General features: G+C 43.3%; 1 protein-coding gene across 1 annotated transcript in view; it reads left to right on the top strand.

Annotated features, from left to right (window-relative positions):
- The window catches only part of BRSK2 (BR serine/threonine kinase 2), a 319,563-nt gene that overhangs the window by 139,191 nt on the left and 156,237 nt on the right, over positions 1-24,135 (top strand). Inside the window, exon 2 of the mRNA XM_067295501.1 lies at positions 19,053-19,147. Coding sequence (XP_067151602.1) covers positions 19,053-19,147 — 95 coding nt within the window. The remainder of the gene's footprint in view (positions 1-19,052; positions 19,148-24,135) is intronic.

A 24,135-nucleotide genomic window follows, 5' to 3' on the forward strand; every position in this document is an offset into this window, starting at 1 on the left:
ACCACGTGCTGGGCTATCCTTGATCAGCAAATCTAGCAGACATAGAGTTACTGTTAGGGACTCCCGTGAGCTGAAATAAAAGTCAGAAGGAGGGGACTGCTGCTTCCAACAGTTTCTGTACAGATGCTGAAGTAGCTCAAAGCATGTTGGGCTTCCTGCTGTCTAAGTGACTAGCACATCATCTGCCCGAGCTTCATAAATGAACAGAACGTGTGTATTACGGTGAGGCTTGAACTCTTTTGGCCTGTGTCCTCCCTTAGGATCATGCCATTCAAGACCTTCAGAGATGCCTGGTTGGCACTGCCACAGCAAAGAGTCCCTGCAGAGCAGCTGGTGTTCAACAAGTGTGTTCAGCAGCTTCCAGTCCCGGAGTGCATGGCCACTGGCTCTGTCTCCTGATCTGGGCTGCAGTCCTCAGTTGTACAATGCCCTGGGCTTGCCAGGCTCTGAATAGCATCAGGAAGTCTTATGAAGTGTGTTGTCCTCAGTCTGTCTCTTGGGGGTCTGGTGCCTTAGAGAAGTATTAATGCCAAGGAGCACATCCCTCTTAGCCCCTCATGTGGTTCTTCATTCTTTGAGTACCTCTTTTGCTCCCTGTGGTTGGGGAAGCGCTGTGCTATGTAAATCTTCATGGTGCCACAAGCATGTTTTTGGAACTACTTTTGGAACCTGAGAACTCAGGAAGGGTTCCCTTGCCCTCCTCTCCACCGTATGTGATACGTTTGTGCAAGACAGACATACCCCGATGAGTACAGTAGTTGTTTTGCCTATCTCTTGCTGTAGTGTATAGATGCAGGGAGAGGCAAACTTGATTGTATAATGTTGTACAGATATTTGAAGGAGCTAAAGCTGCTGGGGAAGAAAAAAAAATTTCAGGCTAAACAGCTCTGAGGAGAATTCCAGTCTAGTGCTTCCCTCTGAAACACACCGTGGCAATAACCATAGTTAGGATGACCCTGGGAGGTCACTTTTTCTCCAGAAGGTTCAGAGCAGGGTCAAGATTTAACTACAGTGGATCTTGTGGTCTTATTTTTCCAATGATGGCTTGCATGAGCTCTTGCTCCTCACAGCAAGAACTGCTTTCCAGCTTACTGGGTCATTCATTTGGCCATAGAATTGACTGGGAAGAGCTAATTATTTCAGGTTACATCCTTTTAAATGGCTTAAGGACATGTTGGGAAGTGGTAACTGCTGCGACTTGTTTGCCCTCTTATGAGGGAACGCTGTTGGTATCGGCCAGCAGCCAATCCGTAGTAGCCGAAAGTAAATGAGTGAAATAGATGATAGGAAGATGAAAGCAGGTGAATCTCAGCTCTCAAGATTTGTCCGAACTTGCAACTGATTTAGCATGACTTCTGATGGACTCTCTATTCAGTATGGTCACATCAGGTGATCCCGGGTCAGTCTCATTTACATATACATATATTCATCTATATGTTCCTTACAGGAAATAAATTATTTCCCTCGGCCTACAGTCACATAACCAATCATAGTTTTCCTCTGTAGCTCTTGAACTTTTTGATTTCTGAAAAATGTCCCAGTGCATTAATGCTAGGGAGACAAAGACAAGTAAGGAAGTGTGCTGATGCAGCTTTTTACATCATTTGGATCATGCAACACATCCAGGTTTTTAGGATGCATTTTCTCAGGGGGTTCCCTCCTGTTTACCTTTTCAGTCACAGTTTTGGGAAAGGTTATAGTCACTTCAACTGGCTTTAAACCTTGTGTTGCAAGATTATATTCTTTGCTGTTAGTGCCTGACAAAGATCCGGTTTCCAAACAAAGGCAAATAGGAAAGAACGAGGGAGCAGCCCTCGCAGGAGATAGAATATTGTCTGTGTGATTAAGGCTCTTTCATTAGGCTGCGGTCTGTGATGGGAGAGAAAAAGCATGATCTTCCCTGATCTGCTTTCTAAACAATGTTGAGGATTAGCAGAGGGGCAGCAGATGCACCTATTGAGCTGTAAAGGAAGAGATTCAAAGCGATATTGTGCAGATGGGAGATTATTGTACTGCACTTGCCTGAATGTGCCAGTCGGTACTCCCGCTGCTCTGCAGAGCGGCACTCGTCATCTCCGTCAGCCCCTCTTGTCCCAGAGCGCACGCGGCACAATAAACCTGCCTTAGCCCTGCGCTGGGGCTGAGCGGCTGCTCAGCCAATCCGAGCAAACAGAAACCTCGCGATGGCAGCCATTCCGCTGCTGCCTGCGGAGCGTGAGACGGCACAGGATGATGCGATATCACACCCCTTCCTTCGCCTCCCTAGCACAGCGTTTGAATCAACTTAACCCTTTCCATTGGAAAAGCCTGGTGTAGTGATGCTGCCTGTCAGTTTGCTACAGACCAGGCTTTTTCCTAGAGCACAGTGAGCAGAATGATGGGGAAGAGGAGAGAGATTTTTCCTTCATGGCTTTTTCCATTTTTCTGCCATTGCTTCCAGAAATCAGCATCCTTTCTGCTGTCTGAAATATACTGTTGCCGTTTCTTTGTTGCTGTTCTCGTTAAATGGAGCATGAATTTGAAAGCTCCTTTGCCAAATTTGTACATTCATATATAACCCATAGGAAGTACCCCACTTCTGTTCTCACATATTCTGCTGCAAGTCTGGAACAGGTCTAGTGATACAAATGGAATTATTCTTTTTACCCTAGTATAGAAGAGTGGAGTTTTGTCCAAAATACAAAAATGATGGTCAACTGGCCAAGTATTTCTGTTCTAACATTTAGTTTATAATTGAAAATATACTAATTCTGGGTTGATTTACCATTTTTTTTATTGTTATCAGAGCTTCTAAACACTGCATTCTGACATTTCTATGTCAGAACGTCAGAACCTTCTTTCTGTTCCCTTCTGCTTTTCCTTTTCGCCTTTACCTACTCCCACCAACCTAAGATGCGATTGTGGCGTATGCTTCGTTTCCAGCTCTGCCACTGGGTTTCAGCGTGATCTTGGGCAAGTTACCTAATCTCTCGGTGCCTCAGGTCTTTATCTTCAAATTGAGAAAGAGTGTATAATTAGGCCTGCCCTTTGACTGCTGTATCTATTTGGATCATAACCCTCCACCCCAAGGCAGGACCTGTCACCTGTGATGTGTATGTATGGTTTTTATCAGAGTAGAGTTCTAGTTTTGTGTTGAGTCTACCAATAGCTCTGTAATAAAAACAATAATATTAACTCCGCAAGGCACTCTATCATTTAATTGGCTCTGTGCTATGTAATGCATTTTCTCTTTAAAAATATTCTCTCCATAGTCCTGAAATATGTTCATGAGGCTTGAAAATGACTAGAGAAAGCAATTCTTTTCTGAAGCATCCTATTCTTTTTGTGTTAAATGTGTCATAACATTAGCCTTTTCCAGTAGCAGCCTGGATATTACCTCTTGCTTTGAAGGTCTGCTCATATGTGAGCAAGTGAGAGAGAGTGCAAATTCCTATTTATATGTAAATACGAGTATCTCTTTGCTTCTTGGATAATCTGATTCTACCTGGTTTAGCTCAGTAGCTCCACCGCTTCATAGAAAGTTTTCTGACTTTGTCTTAAAGATTATTAAGCTCTGCTTAAGGCTGGAACCTGCCTGCAGTATTGATGTCCTTCCCATAGCACCCCTGTTCTCCCATCTGAACAGATGAGTCCTCACATTTGACAGTAGACTAGGAAAGGATCCTCGAGAACTACGGAGCAAGGTGCTAGATGCCCGTAGGTGAGCGCAGGAATGACAAGGATGCTGTCCTGGAGGTAGGACTTGGCTGCAGGAATGCACCTTTGTTTGCACTCGAAGTTCTGGCCTGAGGCTAATCACCTGGCCTAGCTGCGAAGAGATGAATCATCTGAAAAGCAGGATGGATGGATTTAAATCATTTCTATTTGAATCAAGGTGACTTAAGTCCTGGCTTTTTATTGTGGTTTAAATCAATAAGCAGGAAATACTGATTTCATTACTTGATTCCATTCTTATTTTTCATTTTTATTTTTTAGTTATTTTCCTAAAGAATGGTTGATTTTCAAGCTGGTGGCCATCAAAGTCTATTCGTTGGCAAAAAAAAAATTTCTCTTTACACAAAATTCAGTATTTCTTTTCATGTGGTCAGGAAAATATTGTCTACCACTGCACATCCACTGAGGTTATAATGCAGTTAACATGCATTTACTTGCATCCTTTCTTTTAAAATTTTTACTACTTTATAGATTGACTGGCACTTTCTACTGCCTGTAGATGGACGCACATTCTTTACTTGTAATTTGTGTCAACTTCTGTTTGATTTGGAAATTGGAGTACAAATAAAATTGATACAAAATATTAAACATCATTATGTATTAAAGTGTGCTGCTTCCATTTAAAAATAAACATAAATGGAAGAAGATTTCAAACTGATCACTTTAAACAGTTCTGGCAGAACAACAGCTACTTCTAGCCAGAAGCTGTACCGTGCTCTCAGTGCTAACTTCCCAGTGCCCTTTAGTGCTGACCCGACATCTCTGGGCTCTGAAAAACAGACTGAATTATGCTGGGATCTGTAGTGAATGGGGATCCCCACCTGGCATTAGGGTGAGACCAACTGGCACTTAGAGCCAGGTCTTTGGAGGAGAAAGCCCCAGCTTCAGTTACATGTACTGTTACCCTTCCTCCTTTAGGTAACTCCAGAACTGGCTTGCTGGGCAGTGGTTGGGGTAGGGGCAAGGCTGGCAGATAAACTTCATTGGACTAGGGAAAGGGAAAGCTGTCATCGTGTGTTGTGAGCAGCTTTTTCAGTCTGGCAGTGACTCTTTCCTACTGCTTGGAAGAGCCTAGGCAGAAAGTAGAGCGTAATTTTTATGGCCTGGTGTCTTTTGAAGGGATGTAAGCAGAAAAGAAGTAAGAGGAGGGTTGGAGTGAGGGAGGGGAATAAATCTTGTTTCACACATGAAGCTAATAAAAGCATGAATTTATCACAGCACTGGCCCACTCACAGCGCTGCCTGGAGCCAGAGCAGAAGCATGTAAAGCTAACCTTCGGCCAGCAAGGTGCGCGCTTATAGGAGGACTGTGGTATGGCTGAAAAAAACCTAGCAGCTCATTCGGATCTTTCTTTCTCACTCCCCGCCTCTCTGTTGAACAGCTTCTGGTTTATTTTTGTTTTGGTTGCCTTGTGCTGGCTAGAAAACTTTAGGGGAAAGTTTTCATTTTAGGAAAAATTGTGCAGAAGTATATTTAGAATAATTTAGATATCATTTTATAAAACTGCTGCAAAGAAGCGCTGTTCTTCTGTTAAACATCCTTAACATCCTAAAACAACCTGAACATATTCATGGCTCATGAATGGAAGGAAACTACCAAATGAACCCCAGTGCAGAGGTGCCCTAAGGAAAATGCCCTGCTCCCACTGTAAAAGCTTCAGTGGGTGTTGAGAGCAGAGAGAGCAACAGGCACGTGGCCCTCTGAACATCTACCTTAACTAAGCAATGGTGACCATCCAGGTTGTGAAGGCTGGGCTTGATTTGCCTTCTGGTGTTATCAGAAGCTGCTGTGTAGGGCTGGATTAGATCAGTAGGTGGTTTTTTTGTTCCTTCAAGACAGAATAGTCTCAGCACAGAAGTCAGAACAGATTGTTGCAATAGTCTTTCTAGTTTACATGAGAGCGTAAAAGAAGAGTTTGCAGAGTGGCACCTTGAGTGTTCCCAGTATGGCAAGAATTGCTTCAGGAAGCAAGAGGCTGTTGCTGATTTCTGATTCATTTGACTCCTTTATCTAGCAACTGTAGACAATGTAAATGTCCAGTAACTAGTCCTTCTAGATCAGTTGGAGAAGGTGGCTAAGTTGACTGCCTCTGTCGTCTTTCATGCCTAAGGCACTACCGGTGTTGATTTTCAGTGTGTCATTCCCTGCCCTCCCAAAAGTTTGGCAAGAATGATGCTCCCTGTTGTTCTTTTTTCCACCCTCTCCTGCTCAGTAAATTGTTTTAGAGGGAAGACAAAGTTGAAGCAGGTTGATCGTAATCCACAGCAGATTCTAGCCTTTTTTTCTTTTCTCCTTAGCAGTGGATTCTGGGCTGCCAGCACCAGTTAGTTGAGCCCAAATCAGACAACATGCTGATAGCTCAGACTCAGAGAACTACATCCATGAAACCACTGAAATCAGCAGAGCTAATCCACTGATGTTTTATGGATTAACCCTGCTGGTCTGTCTACCCCTGCCTGCCTACTTTCCCCTTCCAACTCTTCCTCTAGCTATAGTTGGAAGTGACATTGCTCTGTACTGTATTTTATCCAGCCTTTAAAGACTTATTTCTTTAACCCCATTGCTAAATAACTGACCATCTGCTGCCCTGATTTTCTTCATCCTGCCAGCACACTGCCATCAAGTGCAGTCTGGAAGTTCCTGCTCCAGCATTCACTCACCTGGTTGCCACTGTGCTTTCAGAAGGCACCTTCTCTTCCCCATGTAGCGTTTAGTACGGCACACAAAGGAAAATTGATGTACAGCTTCAGAGCAGAGTTCACTGCAGAGCAGAGCAGATGAGCAGAGAAGACAGGCCAAGGTTTTCAAAGAAACCTGAACATCTGGGGTGCGTAAGTTCTTTATTCCATGCTTCTTTAAATAGAGTAGTAGTTAGTGGGATTTACAGTTGCTACTGTGGGCACAGAGAATTTCCCTTCATATTTGACAACTTGTAATCACACAAGACCACAGACATGCCGTAATTCCCTTTAATCTGACCAGAGGGGGACACCTTTGCTCTCTCAGTTCTTTTTTTCGCAACTGCAACTATGATCAGCCTCAGTTTAGGCAGACCTTATCAGAGAAATAAGATTCTCTCTGCATTTCTGTCTGTCTCCTGGAGCCTGCAGGCACTTCTATGCCAGTAAAAGGGCAGGGAAGAGACACTACTGCCAATAAGCAGAAGTGCCAGAGGCAGGTGATTGGTGGCTACAGCTGATGTTAAGGACTCTAAAAAGCTTATATCTACAAGTGAAAATTGGCCCTCAGGAAATCTGGGGCATGTCCTTCTGTGGCTGAAGTCTGTGGGGTTGAATCTGTTCCACACTATACTGTTGTTAAGGTTCACAGTGCACGTGTACTTTCAGGCGCTGGCGTTTCTCATATGTGTAACTCGTTTACTTACACAAGAGGCCTCACTGACCAGCACTCAGCAGTCTGGACTGGATCTCAGGGAGCAGATTCTGTTTATGGCTGTGCCACAGCACCATAGTGTGACATCACCCAGGTCACTGCAGTGTTTCTCAGTGTTTCCCATCTCACTTTTTGTTTGTCCACCTTACCGTGCTGTGCTCAGTGCTTTGCAGACGGAGATACCAGAACCCCACTTTCCAGCTGTGCTCGAAGACTGAGGTTTTTCTTGGTTTGTCCTTTGCTAGAGTTCTTAATTCTCGGTAAAAGCCTTTTCCATCCTTTCCAAGGATTTTTCTATTCCCATAATAAGATTTGGACTGCAACCTTTAACCCTCACTGTTAGGCATAGAGAGGTCACTAACAGATGCAGATTCTGCCAGTAGTGTTTCTTGTCCTACCCCCTGCCCCCATCCCACTTGCTATAGCATTAATGTGGGAGCAGGCTGACCCCGCAGTGCGAGAGAAGGACATCTTAAAGGTCCTAGTCGTATAGGAGGTTCATAATATCAAGCTGAAGAACATAAGTGTGTAATATTTATAAGCACAAGACTATTTTCTGTGTTCTTTACAGACTGTACCCCTTAAGGCCAGTGGCTTTGCAGTAAGTGATATGTGCTTTGTCTAATGCCATTATTGCTGGGTAGTGCTGTATTATCTTAGCATGTTTATCCCCTGTGTATGTCAGGACACTGAATATGCACAGCAATCTCAATTATTTCTGAGCTGCCTCCGCTTCTGAGCGCGATCAGCTCTGAGTCGACACCAAGCTCCTCTGCAGCTGTTGTTCGTAGACTGTGCAGTGTTGCATCACCTTGGAGAGGCTGTGAGGGCTGCACCTCTTCTTGCTTGGTGGGAACTGGGAGTACTTCCAAGGAAGTCAGTGGAATCCCACCCGTATACTTGAGGGGGGAAGCAGGTCCTGATGTGGAAGTGCTGTTCCTGAGGAGTGGTATTTTTAACTTTCCCCCACATTTTGTAGCTTGTAGGGATAAGATGCTTATCAGTCTTTTGCTGTGCATGATGCTTATTTCTGTCTGCTTCTCCAGACTTCACATTTGTCCTTCTTCCTCAGGTGATTTTTTTGAATGAATCTTCTTGAGTCTTCTGACAATATATGCTAACTGTGTGGTGCCAAGAAATACAAATATTACCAGAACAGAAATCAAGAAAAACCCTGGGGATGAGATTCTCTGCTGGCATTTAGAGCAGCTCATCCTCTCTTTATCGTTCCTCACTGTGGCTCTGGCCTTGAACTACTGTTTGTGGGGAGCCTAATGTCAGGGTGTTTATGCTGATACCAGACATTCCCAGTCTAAGTAAGGGCAGAACCATTTCCTGTGCAAGGAGATGCTGCAGTTAAATGTCCTGTAGTTTCAAGATTAACAGTCCTGCAGATTTCTTTTGCCTTAGTGATAGTTATCATGTACAGGGGGTTACATACTTGATAGATGTTGAGAACAGCTGGTTTTGGCATAGCTATGAGTTCTTCTACAGCGAGGTCTTTCAGCACTTCCATCTTATTCTCTACAGCAACACCTGCAAGAGGAAGCAAGATTTAGATAGCCGTAAGTTGCTGACAGAGGAACTGATGTACAGTTCCCCAAAATAGATGAGTCTTTGCACTGACTTCAGTGGACTTTAGCTCAGACCCAGAGGGGTTGCGCACCATCCCCTCCAGTGAATTCTTCCGTAAGAGAAAAAAATCACTTTTTTTGATCTTCCAACCTGCCATGTAGGGGTTGTTATTTAGAAATCCTGGAACAGAAGCACACTGCAAAAATACGTTTTGGCAGCACAGCTCTCATGCCACTGTCCTTGAATAATCACATGTTCCTGCCCGAGTTGTGAATTGAACTATGTTTCAGGACATACTTACGCTCAGCCACTCTGGTAAGAATTGCGAAGTGATGAAGCCGTGTATCAGAAGGTGGGCTGAGGTGTGTGTGTTTGTATTTATCCAACTATTTTTCTTCTGAAAGGAAATTAAATATGCTTTGTTTTCTTTCTTTTTTTGTGGAGGCACAGCTGACCTTGCTCCCTAGTTATTGCATGGTTTCTCATAAACCTCACCTTAAATTAATGAGGAGCTTGGGTCTTTTCTGTAAATGTGTATTGAATTTGACCCCCACTTTCCTCTCTCTATAAGAAACATAGTGAACCAGTTGTAGTGAAGTTTGTACGACACAAACAGGCAGCTCCTGTTATTCTTGGTGTAGAAGCCGGTAAACGCTTTCTGTTCCATGCTGTGACCTGAGCCATTATTCTCACATTAAAGAAAATACTTTTGAAAATTAGTTTTTTTATATGCCTGTTTCTGTTCATTAACATGATAATAGTCTAATTACTCTGACCTTTAATTCTTCTGCTGTGACTTTTCTTTTCTAAGCCAGAAATCAGTTTTCAGTTGTTTTTCCTTCCCATTGTCCTAAGCCAAAGGCTTGTGACTTCTCATATTCAATATAATTATGAAAACATATTTTGGTTTGTACAGAGATTCATCCTATGCAATGGGAAAAGCAGACCTTTACAGTTATATCATCAGATCTCTGGCCTCAGTTTTATGCAGTATAGTGAACACAATCTACTGTGGAGGGCAGGAAGCACTTAAAACATGTGGTCCCATTGAGACTGCAGAGGCCCATGTGCAGGGCTGTAGCTCCTTGAGTCATATGAAAATATCAATCTTACTAAAAAGACTCCTTCCCATGAACAGCAGCATCCTACAAAGCTGTATTCTGCAGGCCTGTAAGTCTGCCATTAGGAAAGCCCAGATCTTCCCCCAACCCCTTGCCCCTCCTGTAGCCTCAGGGAAACCCCAGCTCTTCCTGTGACCTCTTTTCCCTCCAGTAGCCTCCCCCATCTCCATCACCCTCCTATGTCCCCATGTCTAGTCTGCAGCTAGGAAAGAGGCAGTACAACTAGCCTCTGTTGAGGAGTTGATTCTCATGCTGATTAACCGGCCAGGTGTTGTCTCTTAGCCAGCCTGAATGACTCAAGGCTGATCTGTACCCTTACCTTTCCCTTGCTGGGGCTCTCCTTACCCAGATGCTGAATTTCATGGAACCTACTATGAGATCTTTCTGTTGAGCTTAATTGATGTTGGCCAGTTGGATCCAAAGTTGTTGCAGATGGAGACTGAGGGGACAGCTAGATGCACAAGGTGTTTGTATTAGTCCTGTTTTACTAGGAAACCACATTAAAAAAAAAAATCCAGATATCATTCTTCCAAGCAGAAACTGGAAAAGTCTGAAACTGCAGTAAGACCAACTGCAACAGCAATTTGGAGAGGTCTGAACTGAGGCTTCCATGTGAACAGGATTTTTACTCCAAAGCCCACTGCCCTTTTGGAAGGTCTCAATAATATTTTAAAGGGTAAAGCCATACCATGGGAGTCAAATACAGAATAGGAAAGGTGAGGCGTCCCTCTTGTGCTGTTATCCAAATCCTGACCTGATTCTCCTGTTGTATGCAATAGTGTATGGTGGGAGGAACTCCATATAAAAAAATTCTGCTGAATGCAGAGCAATTTGTCCTTGGGAAAAATCTGTAGCTGTAAAACAGTATGCAGTCGCTGTCCAGTATATTTTTACCCTGGCTGTATATAGGCAATATCCCACTGTCATCAAGAAGCCCTTCTGGAAACCATGGCAAATGGGATGTGCTGCATTGCTTATGACTTGCTGCTTGGCATTTTGTTCATAGCATGAACAGGGTCTGAGTGTAGTTAATCCAAATTACTTCTTGAGCCATTACTGAAGAGCAGCGTATCTGCAGTCAGTGAAAATCCTGTTAGGAATCTGTCAGAGGGTGATTAAGAGATGTCAGAAGGCAGAGTAAGCTATATCAGCACTGAGTCGGGTAGATGAAGTATTATGTGGTGAACCTAATCTCATGAAGAGCATGACCTCTGTCTTCTGTGTAAAGGTTTTCTGTGCTAACCCCCATTTTAATTATGTTCTTAATATACATATAATCTAGCTGAAACAATCTTGGCTGAAGGGAGGGTGAAAAGGGTATCAGGGCTTCCTGATGGAGACAGGCTGGGGCAGGATGGAAAAGTGTGGTGAAGAAGAAGGGGAGAAGTGAGAATTGAGCATAGAAAACAGGATTAAAAACATCTAAAAGAACATGTGAAGAGCAGTTTCTCCACTGTCTCCCCTCCCCTCCTCATCCCCTCTTTCTGTGCTTCACAGCGTTCCTTTCTTGTGAGTGCATCAGTCCTTCTCAATAGATCACTGGACCAAGCAGGGATGTTGCAGCTCATTACCCAGATGTTACCTAATTATAGTGACGTGTTTTCTAAAACATAGCTTAGGAAGGATAGACGGGGCTCTGCTGGCTTCCTGCTACTTCTCCCCAGTAGCTGAAAATGGCCATCCTTAGGCATCTCCTGACAAAGAATTAATGTGATCTGAAAGGGGACTTGGATCTCATCATTCTTCAAGGAGGATTTTTTAGAGAGTTTTACAGCTCTGGCTGCTCTGGGCAGAAGTCCCCCTGGAAAGCAAGAAGGAAGGCTTTTGGCTAGGAGAGTTGAGGTCAGAAGCAGAGTTTTTCCAAGACCTATCCAGACATGTAAAACGGGATTTTTTTGCTGTTGCATCAATGGAAAGATCTGTTTTAATTTATCTTTTTCACTTGAAAAAAGTGAAATGACTCTTCTCTTTCCCGTTCTGCAGGGGGTGGGGGTACTGCCCGAATGCTTTCACACATATGCTTTGGAAGCTGCAGCCTGTACCTCTCCAGTGGCAGCAAAGCTTAGTCTCCCAGGTGTTTTTATATGGGAACAAAGACTTGATCTGAAATAGAAGCTCAGCCCACTAGACATCACAAGCTGCTGATAGATCCCAGAGGACTTCAAGAGTTTGTTAGAGTATGGCTGATGAAATACGGCATTTTACAAAAGCAGCATCAATGTGCCCATCAAGGTTTGTGTCCTTGTTCCCTGGGGGGGACTCCTTAGACATGTGGGTGTGCATGGTAAAATGGGAAAGACAGCGCGTCAAAAGAGCTCCACAGTCACGTTCTTCACTATATTCAGCGGGCACAAAGGATTTCTGAGGAGTATTGATTTATGAAATATTGTAAGAAAGAGACTGAGATAAAAATCAATAGAGGTGATGTTGGTTCTGTGTGTTTTGATCCTGCTGAGCTTGGAGGATGATCCTACCATAATCTCTGAGGCATACAGTGTAAAACCTGCTCCTGGTGAGCTGGTGTGTGTGTATGTGTGTCTGTCTCTTGTTCTCTCATATCAGGCATGTGGATCCAGTCACATCTGAGCTGATGCATTGTTCCCACCAAGCTCGGAGCTTCGGAGTGTGTCCCTTCGGCTGCCTGAGCGAGTGTACGGTTGACAGTGCTCGCGGCTCAAGAGAATAAATCCGGGCAACAGCGATTTAGTGTGCAGCTTCCTTGTGCTTTGAGCTGAGGCGTATGAATCCTGGCACTGATGAACATCTCCTTCCATGCTCCTGCTGAGCATTTGAACTCTGGCTTTAGTCCTACTGTAATTACAGTTTATTCAATTTAGAAGCAGTTATCGCAGGAGTCCTCAGAAAAGCCTTCTAGCACTAGAATCTCTCTGCAGAGCAGCTCATGGTCAAATTACTTTATTACCAAAGCAAGTAGCTCTATCCTTTCTTTTAGATATGTAGACGATCCTCTACCTCCTTTCCCTATATGCAATTATAAATTGATACCATATAATTTGTGTGCCACTTGATATAAGGCTCTGTTTATTTTAAAGACAGTAATTAGAGATAACAATTGCTATTGAAAAATAAACATCTGCTTAATAAGAAGACTGAGTAATTAAGGACAATTATTGGTTTCCAGAAGTGTGATGCTCAGTAACAAAGTTCTTTCCAACACAGCTAAGAAGGGCAGAAGAAGCATGTTGTAGGAAGCCAGAAAGTTATGTGCTAGGAAACTTGGGAAATTAAATGGAAGCTATTAGTAAGAAATTTTCTAGCCCTTTCTTTCCAGATTATATTTGAGATGCATTTTTCCTGGGTTTAATATGTAGAACTTGCGTAAGGTTTTAGTCCCCATCCTTCCCTTTCCAAAGTTCTTTGTAAGGATTAATCAATTAATCCTTCTACAGTCCTTGCAAGGTAGGTATGTAAATGTTATTGCCCTTATTTTACGGCCATGGAAATTATGTTGCTAGGGGCCAAATTTAATCCATTTTCCACTGTTGTAGATCTAGAGTGACTTCACTGCAATCACCAGAGCTAGACACTGTAGCTGAAATAATTTAACCCAAAATAAAACCACAGTGTTTGTGAAGATAACTGTTGAGACCAGGAGCAAGAATTCTGCATTCTAAAAACATTTTCCTATGCTTCACTTCAGTTGCATTAATGCTTTTGTTTGCTTTAAGGGTTGATTTTCTAAATTGGCATCCTTGAGGGTTTGTAGATATTGCAAGTACCAGTGCATGTAGTTTTCGGGAATTAACATCTGTAAATATTTTTAAGGTGTACAGTAGCAACCTCCAGTTTGAGGGGATAAGTTACATTACTTGTATATAAAGATCATTTGTACAAAGTTCATGTATAGCAAATGTGTGCAGACACTAAGCTTTTAAAAACCAGTGTTCTTGGGTCTGTTCAGCCTAAGATTTTTGTTCCTCCTTTAATTCAAAGAGGTTGTTACCAATACTAGTCTGAGCCCTGAAGTAAACTGCAAATGTTGTGTCCTGCAGTGCCTAGATTAACATTTGCAGAGTCTTCATTGACTCGAATTAATTGGCAATTAGCTAACTCAAGTTAGAAGAGGAGTGATATTTCTCTCTAGACATTCCTTTAATTGCTCATCCAGCCAAAATAGGTACTATTGGCCAGACAGGGGCTTTTCACTTAGTTTTTTGAGGAGAAGTTTTTGTGCTCTGAAGCGAAATGACCAGCAAGCAGCACTAGATGTGCAGGAAATCCTCTGAAATCAGTGACTAGCATCCCGCCTGCAGAGCTTTACCAGTACTTACAAAAATGGCATTAGTTTGGTTTTATTTCAAAAGAAACTGAAAGGCCTCCACTTACCAATGGAAAAATTTCATCTATTAAATGCAGCAGATGTAACTCATTTTCTGTTCCACTTTTTGAATTGGTTATTGGCCTAATAGTTTAAAAAAGAGAATTTAGTGACTTGTGTTTAACATTTCTGAAAGGCATGGGGAACATTATTCTTTAAAACTAAGTATACCATAAACACTATATTTAAGCAACAGTGTTATTGCATGATTTATTAGTCTCTTTCCCAGAATGGTAATTGGCTTCAGATTGGTATCTTTGGCAGAATCCAAGTTTGGATATGATAGGAAAAACAATTCTCTAATGTTCCCAGAATGTTTCTTACTCTAACAAAGAATCAGGTTGTAACTAATAACGGGGATTGGTTGTAAGAAGTTAGCGCCCACAGGCACGTTCCCTCCTGTCATTATTTACACAGTTGTGAAGGGGATATGGAGTAGCACCCTCTCCAAACTGTTAGTATTTTAGTCACTCTGCGTTAGAGCAAGTTACTGCAAAGAATGTAAGGCGAAAGTGCATCGAGCTCCCCTGAAACCCTGTCCTTGGCTGAGAAGTCACGGAGGTGCTTGGTGGTTACGGTGTAGGCCCCAGAGGTGACCTGGTGCACGTCTGGGGTTCGCTGTGTCCGGGTCGCAGCTGCAGGGAAGCTTTTGTTTCTCCCTGTCTGTAGTATCTTCTCTCTGGGTAAAAGAAAGGATTCCTGTCTCTGCTGCTCCAGGATGGACTGTCCCTTGTCCAGCTAATCTAATCTGTCCTCTGCTCATCACGTAAGCTCCTGTCCTTTTCAGAAAAGATCTGTGTGTCTTTAAGCATCTGCACAGCGGGAGTTTACCAGCAGCAAAATGCGCGGGCATGTTAGCTGGCAGGACAGGGCAGCATTAGGATGTGCCAGGCCCATAAGTTTCCCTTTGCTCTTCTTCCTTGCGTGTCAGCTCTCCCTTGTGTCATCTGGGCTTCCTTTTTTTTCCTTCTTCCTTTTTTGTGGAGAACAGCCATATGCTCTCCTCCGTTTTCAGCTCATGGCTTTTAATTATAAATGAAAAGACAATGTTAGCTTGCACATCCCCTACTTTTGCCTGTGTTCGTTTTTTCTTCTTTACTCCCTGACCTGCAATTACAGGGCTCTGTTTCTGGTGAAGTGCAGGGGCTAAGATCAAAAGCAGCCCAATGATTGCAGCTCATAAGCTGTAACAGCCTCTTTGAGAAGCCCAGCGTGTCAGTGCCCCTGGATTTGCCTGCAGGTAGAAATCAGAAGTCTGCCTGGGAGGAGAGAGCACGTATGATGGCTAGGTGGGTTGTTAGGTGGAACTTCAGTTTGCAAGTGCTCGATTCCCACAGCATCTCAATGTTTCTGCCAGGACAGACCAGAGTTAAGTTTAACAGTCATGAAGGTACTTGCCTACATTTGAGGGGTTAATGACTGATGTAGCTGATAAGTTCAAACTCTATTTTTTGCCTGGCAAACTTGCTTTGAGCCAAGTCAGTGCAAAATATCCTCTTAGCAGCAGCCTTGTCTGTTTTGCTTTGGGGACCACACAGTGCAGATAGGCTGTACAGTCGAATATCTAACTTACTGGCCCATTCGTGCTGGAGGTTCGCTGTGGGCTCAAGATGCTCGTTAGCAGCTGTGCGTACAGTGGAGGAAGAACTGGAAAAGCCACAGCCTCTACCTCAGCCCTGTAGACGGCACCTTGGACGCTGGCTTCTAAACATGCATTTCTGCCGCTTCCATTATAATAGGAGCTCAGCGGTTTACTTACGTAGTCGCTGCTTATTCTCTCTAAGGGTCTGTCATTCGACTGATAAATAATAGATCCTGAATGTTGTATGTTCTCTATATCAGTGAAAGGGCATCCTGAGCGTCCGGAGCCCACAGGAGTTCGTATCCCTGTGTAAGTCGTCTCTGAGTGATAACTCGGCAGACTGGAGTTACCAAGCTGAAGGGCAAAGCACAAGTCCTTCCTGCCCAAGCTCAAGTAAGAATTTCTCTGAGCAGGAGGAGGGCCTTATCTTACGGATGGGCTACCAAGAGCAGGGATTTTTGTTAGGCTGCCTTGTGAATGTCAAAAGGAGATGGCTTGGGGTGGAGGGTCAAGGCAAAGCAACATGTTTTATTTTTACCCTGAAAACTGCATTCAGTGAATTTAGTACAGTGAGAAGTGCTATCCTGGGCTGTTCAGAGAGATGTCTTCTCCATCTCCAGAAAAGAGACAGCAGTACAAACTTTCTGCATTTTTTTTTGCATTTTTTATTTTTAAAACATGAATCAGGAAAAGAGGAAAAACACATTGAATCCCACATACATAAGAGCTCATCCTGTTCTCTGGTACACCAGTGTAAATTAAGAATAGCTTGTGGAAGTTAACAGAACTAATTCAGTATAAAATCATCATAACAGTATCAGAGTGACTTTACAAGATGCATGATGTCTTCTGATATTTGATGAACTTTATTATCAGATTAAGCAGAATGATTTAATCTGAATTTTCAAGTTTCTGTGGTGGGTTAATAGCCAGAAGGAGAGAGGACACAGTGAAGATTGCCTATCCAGTATGACAGTGTCCCAGAAGTTTAAGGTCAAAAACCTTTTAAGACTAATGACAGGATGTTTCAGTGAGGATAAAGGAAAAATAACTTGGAGATCAACAAGTGCAGTGAAACAGATGTCTTGATCTGGGAGCAGCAATATGTGAAATCAGCTCCTGAAGCGTGAGAAACCAGAAGTCCATACAGTTTCTTCGGGGATGAAGGACCAGTTGCAGAGATTAGTTCTTTGCTGCCTTTGTTGGCCCCTTAAAGCAATTGCTCTGCAGCACGTTGCAGTGCAGCACAGTGCCACGGCATCACATGTCCTGGAGTCTGGCTACAAAGGACTGAGCCAAGATTTGGAAACGTAAGGGGAGGGAATTAAGAGCAATGCACATAGCAATGTGGTTTTGCTGCAGGAGCGATGTAGAGCTGTGGCTTGTGTTGGAAGCAGAAAGTGGTAGGCACAGATTAAAACTGTGCATGTTTTCAACAAAATGCTGCCCAGTAGCCAGTGCCCAGGCCCCCAGCAAAGCCAGGGAGGAAAAGGAGGAGTAAGGCTGCATCTGCTAGGAAGGGTGAACATCGAGCCAGCAGTGCTGTGAGTAATATTGTAAATTTATTGAGTAAACACAATTCAAACAGAAGAGCGAGGATTGGCCAGTCATCACTGTGTCTTCCCCCAGCTGTGCTCTCTGCTGCTCCAGGCAGAGGACAGGCTGTTGCTATACCCGGTTTCAGATGGATTTGCCAGTGCTCAGTGCTCTTGATTTTTGTGACTTGTTTATGTCATGGCTGAAAAGTAAGTGTGTCAGCATTTAACCAGATGAGAGTGAGAAATTATGTGACTAGAAATAACAAGTAAACTTGAGCACAACATAGAAGAGATGTGACTACAAATGAGTTTGGGGTTTGTTTCTCAATATTATAACCAGAGGTGGATGGTTCAGAATTTATGATTGACTGTGTAGCAAAAAACGTGGGCAAAGCTCTGCAGCAGATCACTGGAGTCACTGATGAAACTCCTGTTCACTTCACCGGGGACAGTTTGAGTGAGGCAGTGGGTTACGTATTTCATCCCACTATGAAAAAGTGTGAAGTGCTACGCTCACTGTTTGTGTGGACTGCAGACCTGGTGTATTCGCTTGGCAGACACAGCAGTGCGTTTGGCTTTGCAGTCTGGGGCAGGGAAGGGAGCTGGGCTCTTGACTGTGGTGCCGCCGAGGAGCTGAGAGTTGAGTGTCGATGCTCAGAAATGCGCTGCCCAGCCCAGCAGGTCCTAGTGACCGGTGAGGCGCCGTTTCTTGCTATAGCTAAAACTGAATTAAACTAAATGCCAATTTGGCGCATTGGGGGGGGGGGGGGGGAAGCCAGCCTATTAGATGTCATGCAGGATATGCAAGAGTAAAAGTTGAGGCAAACGGATCTCACTGGAATAGGCGTATGGAGTAAAATTTTCCAGGGTAGAACTTTCCTTAATGGAGGCAGAGCCGAGAGCTCAGGGGACCGTGTTTAACTCCGCACAGTTTGCTCACTCCTGGGAGATACCTCAATATACTTTGGTGTAAGTCAGCAGATTTAGATCAAAGTTCTGCAGAAGATAATGCTTTACTTATGTCACTTACCTTTTTGCTTTAATTAGTTCTTTGAGTTTTGTCCCATATTTGTGGTAATAACTCAGACGCTCTGGGAGATAGGGATATCCGTATCCTTTTGCAAATGTAATTGTTTAATTGCACTCTAAGTTGTTTTTGCGTAACAAGGATACAGTAAATAATAACAAGGATATAGTGTTGTATCTGTACATGTTGATGTTCCTCCATGCCATAACGGCATTCATCACAGTGTTAGCTTTGTACAGCAGGATAAATTAAAATAGTAGGGGAAAGCCATATCAAGTACCTTTTTATCTTGAACATGAAAGCTTTGGAAAGAGCGAGAAGAAATGTAGTGGCCGTGCCTACACTGCAGACGTTTGGCCATCTTGTTTTGTTGATGCCTGAGCTTTTGTTGATGTCATGCGTTGCCAAAAACTCCTAGTCTAGTGCAGTTAAATTGGCAAAAGTTTGCATCTTACTGGTAGAATGCACTTGGAGCGGCGAGAGCTGGAATACAGTGTTTTAGCAAAAATACAGCTTTGATGGTAGAAATTGCAGTACCATTAAGCATGTTGGCAGCTTCACTGCCAAATGGTCATAACGTGGGCTGCAGGTTCTTCATTATTCACAAGACTTTATCTGGCAGCAGGAGGGACTAGTGGAAATTCATTTTCATGTAAATGGCCAACTGCTGAGTAAGATACTAATAGCAAAAATCTCAACAGTGGATATCTCTAACCAATTCTCTCTCTCTCTTTCTTTTTCTTTTGCTCTATTTTTCCTGCAGGGCTTGTGAAGTTGGGGGTTCACTGTGTCACATGTCAAAAGGTTGCGATAAAAATTGTCAACAGAGAGAAGCTCAGCGAGTCGGTGCTAATGAAGGTAATTTTCTAATGGGACATTTAAAAAAAATTAAATTCTTGGCTCTGTCTTCTGTTCCATGCAAAATTAATATCTTTAATTATGTTTAACAAACATCCCTGTCAGTATTAGGATTATGTGAAGCATAATAACAATAATTCAGTGATGGGGGAGGCTAGGGCAGCTGAAATTAAACAAGAGTATGCATGTGCTTTGAGAACAAAATTAATGGTTGGTCTCAGAGTTGTTACTTCTCTGCTGGGGCAGATGTGTGTTGGGCTTCTGAGTTTCCCTGCTGGATTGCAGTGCGTGATACCTGTGGTATGTTGCAGGCTGAGGTTTTAAATGTCAGTAGGAAGACATTTAAGTGAGGTTGGCAAATCTATCCTTTGAATACTCCTACTGCTGCTCTGCTTGCTGCATGGGTTCAATACGATCTGATGCACCAAGGTCCATGACTGTTTTAAGCTGTTGTAATTCCCTTAGTATCCACAGAGCTGGGCCACTGGAAACTGTGAAAGATTCTATCCAGTGACCCTAGAATTCATAGTATAGGGTTTATGCCTAGCCTTGTGATAACTGTCTCCTTAGATTAGTGTCATTGACTGATCTTGGAAACCTAAAAGATAAAAATACCTGTAAAAGTTTCTTCATGTCATTTGGTGACTAGAAAGGTCAAATCCAGCCTGATGGGGGAGAGGACAACTCTACTGCAACCAAGAGAATTCCACCAGGCTGTGACCTGCAAATATCGCTTATGTTTTTGTGTGCAGCTTACAGCACTTTATTGAGGTTAACTTCTGTATGAGCACATACAACATATAACTTTATGCTGTCATTTATTATGTGCACTTGTATGTGTCAGCTGTTTTCCAGCACAAGTGAGTATGGAAGCCTTACTAGGAGCAGAAGGAAAATGGAGATTAAAGGAATATGAGGTCAGTGAATGTTAGGCACACAATGTAAGTTTACTTTTCAAGGAAGGATTCTTAAAGTTTATATTCAATTATAATATTTTTCAAACTTGCCTTTCTGGAATTCCAGTGAAATATTCGCTCTCCTGCAGTACTGTGAATTCAAGCAGCCTTCTGATAATGCTCGGAAATTAGAAAGTGGAATAGGCAAGAAGACTGCAGCTTAAAGGGCAATTCACCAGATGAGCAGAACACAGCAAAAACAAACAAAGCGTGTAAATGGTAAAACCTGAACGAGGCGTTCAACACTTTGAATATTTTCAAGAGTAATATAGTAGGAATATTTTTTAAAAAACATGAGCATTATGTTAGCAGAGAGACGCTGTCAGTGTCTGGTATCTTGTATAAAACATTTTATTTACCTCATTGATTTTCAGAGTAGGAGGCAAATCACTTAGCATAGCAAACTGATCTCTCCGCTTTAGGTTTTTTGCATTACTCCTGTTGTAGTATAAAATCTGAGTAATAAAACAGTGTGTTAGGCCCGTGTTTACATGGTCACATGCTGAAGAGGGCTGCATTTTCTGTAACATCCTACAACATCCTCGCGGAAAGCAGCAGTGCATTTTGTTGGAATTCTCATTTCCAGACCATCTCCTGTGCGATTTTCTTTCAAGGATTCTGTACTCAGTGCTCAGGAGCAACATAGGGAATTGAAGTAGTTAGCTCAGTTCTTGTGTAAACTCAGTAACCAGATGTCTTTTCAGGAATGCCCTGTGCCTGATGGTCAGAGGCAGGCTTTGAGATTTGTAAGGGAATTTGGAATTCACTGTACTGTTAGCCAGCTTAATCTCGCCTGGCTGAAGGGGAAAAGTGCTCACAGCTTTCAGCAGTCCCAGTGTGGCCGCTGCCAAGCAGCCAGCTGACAGCCTGCTGGGGGGATTCAGCAGCCACGGGGAAATAGCCATTGGTGAAGCCAAATCATGGCAGTGTGGTGGCATTCCTACTTTGCAAATCTTCGCACTGGCTCATCAGTTCCAGTGACTCTCTTTGCCAGTGGGCCCTGCAGAACAGTCCCTGGAGCCAAGTGTTTCAAGTCCACAGCCACTCTCCTAAGCCGGGCCCAGACTGATGGATCTTGCTTTAATCCATCCTTGGACAGAAAAACTGGATCTGACAAATACTCACACCTGCTGCACGAAGCTGTAAAACTGCAGTGCTCTGGCCATTTATCCTAGAGCATAAGGAAGAAGTCTGCTCGCAGTCCTTTCAACATCTAAAATGACAGGCACAAGCACGTACAGCAAGCTGCTCTCTGCTGCCTTCCCATTTCTATTTTGACTTGCTTCTTGCAGCCTTCATCTCTCCAATGTTTTTGCAGTGAGCATTTGTTTGATTTTGTGCATTCAGGGAACTGTCCCTTCTTTCTGCAGCTGCTCTTCATCTGAGCTGTGCAGAATTGAGAAGCATTTGGTAAAGTGCTTTCTAATCATAACGTAATAGTATCAATATTTCTGGAGAGAAGAATTTGGAATTGAAGCAGCTGGTCTCAATTAACAGAACTGCTGCTATGGAGATGATGCACAGGCAGGCAGGATGCAGCGCAAGCTGCAGGAAACATAGCATCCAAGCGCTTGCTGCCCTATCGGGGACAGGGCTGCTAAATGCACGTGTGAGCCCTTCAGTCTGCCGTGCCCGTAGTTGTTAAACGTCGGCTGGGGAGCACTGTTCCTCTCCCAGTTCCGCCTTGGTCCTCTTTAGGAGTGTGGCTTTGGGGGCAAAGCTACACGTGTAGTTTCTTAGATGAGAACACGGGTCCTGGCTCTGTTCTCACTCCTGTTTTCACACAACTGGTAAATATTTTGTCTGGTTTTCTTCAATTGCCTTATTGGTAAACTCCACTGATATGGAGACTGACTGCCCAAGTTACCTTTTGCTTGCTGTAGTGCAAATCAGAAAAAAGGCCTTTTAAATGAGTAGAATATAGCAAGTTTCTCAAGATGGAAATAGGGTTCACTAATTTCACTGAATTACTTCTGCATCACCACTTTAGGAGAGAGGGAAATTAGGTCCAGAATATAAGAGCTGAATGTGTTCAGAAAGCAGTAAAAATTCCTGAAAATGCACGCTCATAACTGATGGCTGAATTTTCAGTACCAGCAAGAGAGTTTAGAGTTTATGACTTCAGAATTTAAGGGTTAAAGGTAATCTTTCCTCTGATGTGTCAAATACTTGTTTAGCAGTGTTGGGGAGTCTCATCAGACATACTCAGAAAAGTACTTTCCTCTTTAGCACCTCATAAGCCCTCTTTCCCTCCCTCCCTCCAAGGAATAAACAAAGGAAAAGCTCCTCTTTTGGTGACCTGTCAGACAAAATATCCTTTGGAAAGGCAGTGGTAGTAGAAGCGATGGGAACATAAAGGGTGAAGAGCGAGAAGGGGACAGCTGGCCTTGGACTAATTATTTGAACATGCGGACATCCTGAGAAAGACACAGATGTCCCACGCTTGATGGCTGAGGCCCGGAGCTCCATATGTGTGCTTTGTGCATGTGTGCGTGCGCCTTTTGTTTGTTCTGTCCGCATCCTCCTTCGGTGCTGGCCTCGGAGCAAGGCAGGTATTTCCAGGCTGGGGGATGGGAAGGGACACAGTCCCTTCCATGTTTCTCTTGTGGAGCTCACTTGAAACACGGGTGGTGGGTTTGGGGGAGGAGGGGGGTTTAGTGCCTTGCGGTGATAATGAGCTCTTCTTCCAAAAGACTCTGCAAAGGTGTAGTATGTGTCCTTAAGCAGGAAGGATCATTCAACCATCAGCGCCCAAGAGATCACTGATTGCCTGAAATAGTTGGTGGAGAGATGGGTAGCAGGATGGTATGTTGGCCTCTTGGAGCAGCCAAGATAACCGTGAAAGCATACAAGCAATTAGGTACTCTTTGCATGGTCTGTTCATCACCTCATTTCTTCCTGAGCTCATATTTCTATAGCTACTTCTTTATTTGCTACCTTATCCTACTTTGATTCTCTCCTTTCTTCTCCATTTTCTTTCAGTTGTTCTTTTTCTTCTATTTTAGCGCCTGTCATTCTTTTCTCCCCCATTCTGTGATTTCTTCCTTTTTTTCCGTGGCTTTTCCCCTTTTGATATGGAAACTGATGCAATAACTGTCACTGTTCCACTGCAAAAACTGCTGAAACGCAGCACATTTTGGGTGTCCGTTCTTCAAGAAAAAATGTTATAAAACTGGGGGCAGTTCAGAACAGATCTGAGAGAATAAGTAAACAATCAGAACTCATGTTTTATGAGAGACTCATGGGTTTCAGTCTTCCTAGTTTATCCAAGAGGAGGTTAAGAGATCACTTAATCGTGGTCTGTAAATGCTGATGAGGAGGGTAGGCATTTGATAATAGCAGATATTACAGTCTTGGAAACAAAAAGCATATTGGAAACTAGTAGTTGAAAGCTATAGGTAGACAGGTTAGAAGTAGAAGTAATATGCCCATTTGACCCCTGGGTGAAGTTACTCATTGGAACAAGCTGCCCAGGGTTGTGGTGAGTTCTTTCTTTTGGAAGAATATTAAGCTTTACGTTAAACTGCTGTGTGGTTTTCTAAAACCTAGGTTCTAGCTCAGCTTCTGCTGCTGCACTTGTAGCAGGAAGTAATTGAAGAAGGTTCTGTGGTCCAGGCTGTGTGGTAGCTCTGACCAGATTAATGCTACAGCCTCTCTGACCTTAAAATCTGTGAATCTATGAATTTCTAATCACATACTTGAAATCTGTAAGAAGTCACTCATTTCTGCCTGGAGCATAAAGAGAGGGGCCTGTGCAATGTATCTGCTGAAGCACAAATTTAGGCTCCCTCAAGCTAAGGTGAAGAAGGGAATTCATGAGAGCAGCGTCTTTGTTCTCGTTGGAATACCTCGCTTTCAGACTTTTCAGGCAAACTTTAGGACTGTGACCTTGGCTGACCTAGCTGTTCTCAGCTGCTGAGTAGAGGCCTGATCTACTGAAATCATTAGCAGACAATAAGAACAACTGCAGGAAGAAGCTAAATCTGAGACAGAGTTAGAAATGGACTGAATACTGTAACTGGGTCCAAATTC

This window comes from Apteryx mantelli, chromosome 4 (genome assembly GCF_036417845.1).
Source record: "Apteryx mantelli isolate bAptMan1 chromosome 4, bAptMan1.hap1, whole genome shotgun sequence".
Classification (NCBI taxonomy): domain Eukaryota; kingdom Metazoa; phylum Chordata; class Aves; order Apterygiformes; family Apterygidae; genus Apteryx; species Apteryx mantelli.